The 8,780-nt window shown below is 37.0% G+C and overlaps 1 protein-coding gene across 1 annotated transcript in view; it reads right to left on the bottom strand.

Annotated features, from left to right (window-relative positions):
- Positions 1-993: 993 nt before the first annotated feature.
- The window catches only part of LOC103610316 (unconventional myosin-X-like), a gene marked incomplete at its 3' end in the record, with an annotated part of 21,696 nt that continues 13,909 nt past the window's right edge, over positions 994-8,780 (bottom strand). The window contains exons 4-11 of the mRNA XM_008594506.1: positions 7,839-7,985; positions 7,560-7,660; positions 7,371-7,437; positions 6,741-6,833; positions 6,250-6,318; positions 5,975-6,057; positions 3,518-3,626; positions 994-1,074 (exon numbers count right to left, since the gene is read on the bottom strand). Of these exons, the coding sequence (XP_008592728.1) occupies positions 994-1,074; positions 3,518-3,626; positions 5,975-6,057; positions 6,250-6,318; positions 6,741-6,833; positions 7,371-7,437; positions 7,560-7,660; positions 7,839-7,985 (750 nt within the window). The remainder of the gene's footprint in view (positions 1,075-3,517; positions 3,627-5,974; positions 6,058-6,249; positions 6,319-6,740; positions 6,834-7,370; positions 7,438-7,559; positions 7,661-7,838; positions 7,986-8,780) is intronic.

Here is an 8,780-nt window from a genome sequence, read left to right as displayed (position 1 = left end):
AAAAAAAAAAAAAAAAAGAGATGTCCAATTTTGCCTTGCTGTAGAAGCCAGAGAATTCAATATTGCGGTTCTTATAAGTACACATCTCTAAACTATAAATGAGAAATCAATGTAATACCAATTGGCAAACAATATGACAAATAAGATCTAGAATCAGCAAAGTTTCCAGAATATATAACCCAGGTCTCATGGGAAACAGTTCAGTTCTGATTTCTCACTGTAATCCTCATGAGGATGACACCTAGCTCTTTAACAGGAGGGAACTCTTGAAATTACTACTTTCTGGAGGTTTTCTCTCTTAAAAAGGATTCCTAAGAGGCTAATATTTACCTAATCAAAATAATTTAAATTTATTAACAACACTTTAAGGCAAGTTACCCATTTAGCTTTGGATTCAGCAACTCCATTTATCTAGTACTGTATTTTCTTTGTTTAGGTAGCTTCTCCTTCTTAAACTCATATTGTTTCTAATCAAGTTACAACATTAAAAAGCTAAAATCACAGAGCCTAGACATTAAAATTTACAATAACCTATAAGGTGTCTTCTAATTAGTTACAATAAACTCATTAAAGTACTTAAAATTCAGCATTACGACTTAGATTACAGCCTCTGCATCATGTTTAACCATAAAGCAAAAGAAAACTAAAAACATCAACCACAACAAAAAACACACATATATGTCTTGCAAAAGGCATATCACACTCTGCAGCTTGTCTGAAAAATTTGAAACCAAATACTAAAAAAAAAAAGCCTCTCAATGTTGCCTTTTAAAATAGATTTCCCTAAAGCGTAATGGCATCATTCAAAATCAGACTAATAGGCTCAAGGAACAAAGGGAATTTTTTCATTTTATGTCAGGTTATAATAATGTCATATCCATTTCCAACCATCTACAATGAAAGGACTTTGGAGAAACCAAATCTGTGAGTAACCACCCCAGGAGACTGTGTCCTTGAAGACAAGATCTTAGTCTGGACTGTCATAAATCTTACCTTTTGCATGTTTGGTTTGATACAGCGAACAAAGAAAGGATTAGAGGAGCTTAGCGTTGCCATTAAGGAATGCAGTGAGTCCTATTAGAAAGGAAAAGTATATGTTGATTTAGTTTTCTTATTATGTCATTTTTAAATTTCTCAGCACCCTAGGCACTTATCAGAAACAAGAATAAAAAAAACATAAATCACAGGAATAGTTTTTTATTTTTAATTGTCATTCTAATGTAAAACAAAGCATGATATTACAATTAATTATAACTGAAATTATTCCATAATATACAAAATTGATTCTTTGAAATAGTATAATTTTAAAAAACCATTCTGTCAACAAACAACCCAAGGATATTTCAATGTTTAGTACAGAAAAACTGAGAAGTATCACCACTTTTCCACTATAATTATTTCTCTTAATTCATTATTTCCATCAAGATGACAGTCTATGCCAGAACTTCACTGGTCTTTGAGCCACAAACCTTCCCTTAAAGTGAAATCACCAGGCCTACAGACTTCAGCTCAATCCTTAATGCTACTTTTCTTTCTCAAGTTTTGCTATTATGGAGAATTTTTTAATATTTACCAAAGCAGACAAAAGCGTAAAAAAGAGTCCTCATTACCAGCTCCAGCTCCTGGATAATCTCATTTAATCTGATTCTTGTCTCCAAACATACCATGCCCACCCCTTGTAGAAAGCAAATCCCAGGCATCATATTTCATCCACCAGTATTTTAGTATGTGTTATTAAGGGCTAAGTAAGTTTAAAACATTATGTAACTACAATATCGTACCTGAACAGACTTAACAGTAATTATTTAAATTAATATTAAATTGTGCAATGGTCTCACATTTGATACTAAAATGCTCAACTGTCTCAAATTTCATAATTTTAAATTGTTTATTTTTGCATTAGAATGCAAAAATCATTCATGCACTGTAGTTAGTTGATATAACTTTTAAGTCTCTTTTAATCCATTGGTTTTCCCTCTATTTCTCTATTTTTTTCCCCTCTTACAATTTTGCTGTTAAAGAAAACTGGATTGTCTACGACACTACATTGATTGGTTACTTCTCCACTCAAAAGGCTTTAAGATTTCTCAGAGGACAAAACGTCCTGGCATTCACAGCTCTTCATATTCTGGTACCAACTTAAATTCTCACGAGGCGTCCCTGTCCTGCTGGCCTCCTAAGAGAGGACTCACTTCCCTGTCCCTGGACTTCTCCCACCCTTGTCTCTACCTGGAATGCCCGCCCACCCTTTTCCATTTCTTTCACTCCTGGTCCAATATAAGTCCCAAATGTCGGCAAAGCTTTCCAAGATACCTCCAGGTAAAATGAATCTTCTAGAAAAAGAAAACCTAACACCTTCACTGGGAGATTAAGAGCTTAGGTGTCAGAGTCAGACACACCAAGTTTCAATCCAAATCCTAGCTTCAGTACTCTGAGGGACTGAGTGGATCTTCATTTCTCTTAACCTCAGTTTCCTCATCTATAAAATGGGGACGATAGTATGTACACATAGCGTTACATGAGGAATGAACAAGGCAATGTATATAAAGTGCATTAGCTCAATGACTGGCACATACTAGGTATTTAATAAGTGGTGGCTATTATTATATCCTATCTGGGGAATCCCTTCATAGTGGACCACTGAATCCTGCCAGTCACGTTGGTGTGGACCTGGCTCTTCTACTACATCGAGCAACCCACTTCACCCAGAACGCAGCCCTACCTATGCATCCATCGTCAGGAAGCAGAAGACAACCCCACACAGGGCAGATTTAATAAATGTCTCGGACTGACGTGCCTCCATTTACCCTTCATGTTTAGGGGATTTTTCTCTTGACGATAAAACAGACAATTAAGTTATGGAAATGGTCTTCACATGCTCTACCTCTAAACTCTATAAAATGCTTATATATTAAGAATGTTCCTTACTAAATTCTGGACATCTGGACAAGGTAACTGATTTCAATCTTATTTAAACATGCACTTGGTCATTATTCCAAGTTATACTGTAAACGTACCTGGGAAGAAATATACCCTATTTTTACATGAGCCTCCTACATACAAACCAGAGTGATCCGAAATGGCCAAACAGACTTTCTTGAGAAGAACTGTTATTTCAAAGCTTAGAGTAAGTAGCTATTTCTTATTTCTTTTTAAAGAAAAGATCTATATGTTTTCCTCTAACTCAAGAAAAGAAAAGTGTGCTTTATTTCTAAAGCACTGGCTGGTTTAAAAGCATGATATACAAAGAAACAAAATTAAATAAATATTCTTAGACCTCGTGTATACCCAATTCCCCTTTAAGTCTCAATAAGGATTAATTCCTCAAAGCCGGCAGTGGAGACTAACCTTGAACTGTGAGCTGACTGTGGNCTTTATTTCTAAAGCACTGGCTGGTTTAAAAGCATGATATACAAAGAAACAAAATTAAATAAATATTCTTAGACCTCGTGTATACCCAATTCCCCTTTAAGTCTCAATAAGGATTAATTCCTCAAAGCCGGCAGTGGAGACTAACCTTGAACTGTGAGCTGACTGTGGGCCGCCGATGTTTGCTGCCACATTTCAAGGTGTCCTGGTTGTTGCGGCTTGAAACATGCTCAAACAGGTCATAGATGAAGTCAAACCTGTGTGAGGTGAGAGCGGGAGCATTGTGAAGTGCACACACCCGTTATTAGGTGCCGGATTACTATAATTACAGGGCACTTTCCCATTGATAACTGAAAGTCATACATGGAAGCCTGAAAGAACTAAGACAGCTTCCAAAGATTTCAAACCAACCACTGCCAGAGAGCTTGAGGCACTGGAAACGTGCACCAACCCTCGGAGTGCCAGAGCTTTGCAGAGAAGCGTACTGGGATGACAGCGACCCAGCATGGCATCCCTCTTGGGAGTGATCTGCTTTCTAGAACACCACATGAGATTCTGAGAGCCTCAGTTTCCTTGCCTGTGGAAGGGGGATATCTGTTTTGCCCAATTCACGGTGGTGCAAAGATCCAACCGGCTAACCAACAAAAAGGTGCTCCTGAAGAACACACTCTGTGAGCTGACTAGGGTTCAAATCCTGCCTCCACCACTTCCCAGGTGTGTCACTTGAGCAAGATGATGTATTTCTTGCTAGGCCTCAGTTTTTTCATCTAGAAAATGGGCATAACTGTAGACTACATCCCCTAACATTGGGGTAAGAATGACATGAGAAAATGTATGCAAAAGGCTGAAAACATGGTGTCTGAAACATTTTAAGTGCTAATGTTGGGTCTTTTGGGTTTTTTTTCTTTTTTTTTTTTTTGGCGGCTGGCCAGTACAGGGATCTGAACCCGTGACCCTGGAGTTATAAGGCTGTACTTTAAGTTCTTATTATTAAAAAGTTCTGTAAAATATATTGCCACTATTAATAAAGCAGCTTCCCAATAGCTTTTTATCTTCCTTGCATGGAAGATATCATGCGCTAGAAAGCTGGAGGACTTGGTGGCTCCAATGTCACCAGGAAAGGCAGGGAGGATTTCCAGGCATCCACGTCACCCAAGTGGCAATGTTAGCCCTTTCCCCGGTCTCTTCTTCCTTTGCCCCGACCATTTTTCATTTTTGTTCTAGAGTATTCTTTAATGTTCACTCTTTGAAGTTCTCCAACTGTGCTTTGAGCTCTTCGGAGAAATGCTTTGGCTCCATTAAAACATCACAGATGTCAAAGGGGAGAGAGTGTGGAGCAAGCAAACAGCCCAAGCCTCTCATTTGCAGAGGGAAACCTGGGGCTGAAACAGAAGCTTCTTTACACCCAAGTCACAAAACCGCTTGACTCTGTGACAGAGGCAAAACCAGCAAAACCCCATCTTGCTGGTCTCCAGACTTGCGATCTTTTCACTATGACAAACTGCTTCTCCTTACAACCAACACAGGGCTTTTATTTAAATGTACCACTTTAATAATGAAATTGCTTTGACAGATAACATGCTATGGTATTTCTTAAACATCTATCATTTTTACAGATCTTAAAGCTCATCTAAAAATAAAATAGCCAACAATGTTGTAAACAGGGAATCTTCACATGGAAAATTTAAAATAAGTTTAAAGATCAAATGCTGTAAATTCCGAGCTTCTAAAGCTGCTACTTTAGCTAGTTCCATTCACCCCAATTCACAGCCACCGAAGGGACAGGGTAGCCACCTGGTATTTACATTTCTAATTAAGTATTAGAGGTTTTTTTTTAAACAATTGTGCTACTTTCCTTCCTTAGATATTAAAAATTTGTGTCTGTTACAGATTCATGCTGGATCTGACAAAGGTATTGAAAGCTTTCAAGCACGAGTTTTTTCCCAAACCCCATCTCTCTCACAAAGCCTCCTAAAAATAGGACACTTCCTGATTTAATATATACAAACAGCTAAATCAATCACTAAAAATTTCTTCATGCTTTCCTTAAGTATTGATTTAATTGTGTAAATTTAAAATTCATGAATGAATAAAATGAATGTGTAATAAATTTATAATTTTAGCTGAATTAAGACTTATTTTTCTTGACATCCTTTACACTCACTACGACATGGGTCCTATAAAACCAAGGCTGAAATCAATTTTAACACATAGCTCTAAGCTCACTGGGAAGAAAGTAGAGCATACTGGTTAAAATCCTAGATTTTTGAGCCCAGCAGACCAGATCAACACCAGGTTCTCCAACTTAATGGTTACCAGTTGAGGGGCGATGGGCAAGTCCAACTTTCAGTTTCCTTATCTGCATAACAGGATTAATATTAGTACCTTATTCATGGGCTTGTTGTTTATTTCGGTACCTCATTAAACAGTAGTTACTGCTACTGTTATATCTCGAGTTATTTTATTGATGAAATATTGCCTGGCGAAGATAACAGTGAATTAATTTTTTTACATAATAGTTATTTGTTCTATATTCGTGAACTGAAAGCATTTTCACAATATTAATTAGCTTGCTAACGACTTCTCAGGGAGGAGACTGACGTACCGGCTCTCTCTTAGCAAGTTGAGAAGGTCATCTCTAAAGGTATCTCTGTTCTTCTCCAAGATACCTCGGACATCGTACTGTACCTAGTTTTAAAAAATAAAAGGGAGAGGGGAGAACTGATCAAAAGAACAATTTCAGGTCATAAGTGACTCCTTTAAAAGTCAGACCCATGAAAAGAAGTCATTTCAGTAAATTTATGATTGGCTTCTGAATGAATACCATTTCCTCTGGTTATCAAATGGTCAATATGAATAAATATGTTAATAAGAAGTTACCTCTCCAGCGTAGTGTTTCACTCCAAAATTGTTGAGCGCAACTCTGGGCTTCACATAAAAGTGGTTATTCTAATTAAAAAAAAAATGCAAATGTCTTATTTCAAATCATTGATTTCCTTTGACTTTTAGAGAAAACTAAATACAACAGACAATGAAAACAATTTCAAAACCTGCCATGTATCAGAGTTGTAGGTCATAGCTTAGGACGCATTCTATCAAAACCACATAACTTTTGACTGTGTCATTCCAGTAGGTTTAAACTTTTAAGTTCTCTACACATAAAATAAACTTAGGAATAGTCTGACAAGTAGCCCCAAATCTAACCCTTTGGCTTATTTCAATTTAGCTCGAGTAATACAACAGCTTTGGTTTCAGAAAAATTAAATGTGGGAGGCACGATTGGACCAATAGCATTGAAACATCTTGAATGTGATCTTAATCCACACATTTGCTATCCAGACATAATTAAGAATTGGCAGGTTTTCACATACAGCATGTTGGTTGTGTAACTTCTCTAATAAGGTGCTGTCTGTAGCTTGAGGAAAATGGCTTTCTTCATTGATAAGGGCCAGGAGGCCAAGTTTCTAGAAGAGAGAAGAAAAAGACTGAATGAATGAGTTAAAAGTTGAATATGCCTTTGAAACTATTCAGGGCTCCCTTCCTCTCCACTCTCTATCAAGTTAGTGGTTAAGGAAAAGGCACAGTGATTTCTTAGACAGAAAAATTCAGAATGATACACTACAGAGAAAACCAATTAATTTAAATTCTGCATGAATGTTTTAAAAAATTGAACCCATTACAATTTTGTGGATAAAACTTTTACAACTGGCAAATCTACTACTGGGACTGGCAAGGCTTTGCTGCTGAATTAAGATCTCAGTGAGCCAATTCACACACTGTTGACTCTGAAATATGAGTTCAATGAGACAATAGGTTTTGAAGCAGCCAAGTATTTAAATTCAACCTTGCACATTTACACTTATGTTTCCAAATGGTCCATTGTGTTCTAAACATTCACATCTTTGATGTGCATGTTTGCACAAGTTATTTTGTTCCCATAAATATGAATCAGCCCAGCTGGGCACCCCTGGGACTGTAACCATTCTTCAACAATCCATTACCTTCTCAATCAAGTCAAGGCATTCTCCATTGTCTATCCAGTCAATATCTTCCCACACTAATCCTTCCCTGTAGAATGATGAAAAGGGGCCAAGTTAAATTAAAATGAAGCATTAAAACTATCTAACGTGGCTGCTGATTTAAAAAAAACAAAAACAAAAAACTTGAAATGGAATCCTATGAGTGCTTACCTGCTATATTCTAGTTGCTCCAAAGAAAAAATATGCTTGTTAAAGTATTCCTGAAGTTTCTCATTTGCATAGTTTATATTGAACTGCTCAAAGCGATTAACCTAAGGAGAGAAAACATTCCACAATGTTAGTGCACTATTACACCTAAATATGAAAAAAGGCAAAAAAAAAAAAAAAATGCAGAAAAAAAAAATCCAAGTTTGTTTCAAGTGATTTGTTTAATAGCAGCTAATGAACGGATAAAAAGGAATTCATGGGTCCCCCTCTGAGGAAGCCTACCTCGAAGTTTTCAAATCCAAAGATGTCGAGGATGCCAATAGATTTGAAGTCATCTTTGCCTTTGATCCTGCTATTGATCTTCATGATCATCCACTCGAAGCAGCGTGCATAAAGTGCCATGGCCAAGGAGTCTCTGCTGTCTACTGCCTGCGGGGAGAGGAAACACCAAACACACAGGTGACCATGGCAGCCCAAGCAGGCATGTCCATCCTTGCCCCACCCAGGAGACACGCCACACTGGGGTTGCACCTGGGCCCCCCAATGTTCAGTAAATCAATACCATCGAGGAAAATGTAGATATCTAAAGAAAGTGTGCTCTAGTATATCCTTTATTCAGATATCTGTATAACCCACATAAACAAAACTCTTTGGGGCTCTATGCTTCTTTTATTATCTATCATCTTCTTATTTTCTACTCAGAACACATAAAGGTTTTCTCCATGATATGGTTAGCATTTTTATTTATCAAATTAAGAAACATATTAGAAGGGCTAGCACATATCAATTGGTTCAAGGCAGTAGCAGAGACAAAAACAGATACAATGTACCACTGCCTGTTTTCATGTATTATAATAAAAATAATAACACATTCTTATAGCTAATGTTTATTTAGTGCTTAATCTGTACCAGACATTAAATACTAAGCATGTATTGGTGGTTTTCATCCTTACAAGAATCCTACGAATTAGGTATGATAATTATCCTTGTCTTACAAGGAGGAAACTGAGGCACAGTAAATAAATTTCTTAAGAATAGACAGTGGTAAGTGGAAGGGTCAAGACTTAGACTCAGGTGATCTGCATTAGATCCTGTCCTCTTAAACACTATGTTACATGGTCTCTTAGAAAACAATTCAACAGCTTTGTCTATTCCCAACACTTGGATATCATCTCAATTTTTAATCATGAACCAAGGTCATTTGAACAGTTCACTGTAGTTACT

Source organism: Galeopterus variegatus, unplaced genomic scaffold (assembly GCF_000696425.1).
Source record: "Galeopterus variegatus unplaced genomic scaffold, G_variegatus-3.0.2 Scaffold10913, whole genome shotgun sequence".
Classification (NCBI taxonomy): Eukaryota; Metazoa; Chordata; class Mammalia; order Dermoptera; family Cynocephalidae; genus Galeopterus; species Galeopterus variegatus.
This window is presented reverse-complemented; position numbering and strand designations above follow the sequence as displayed.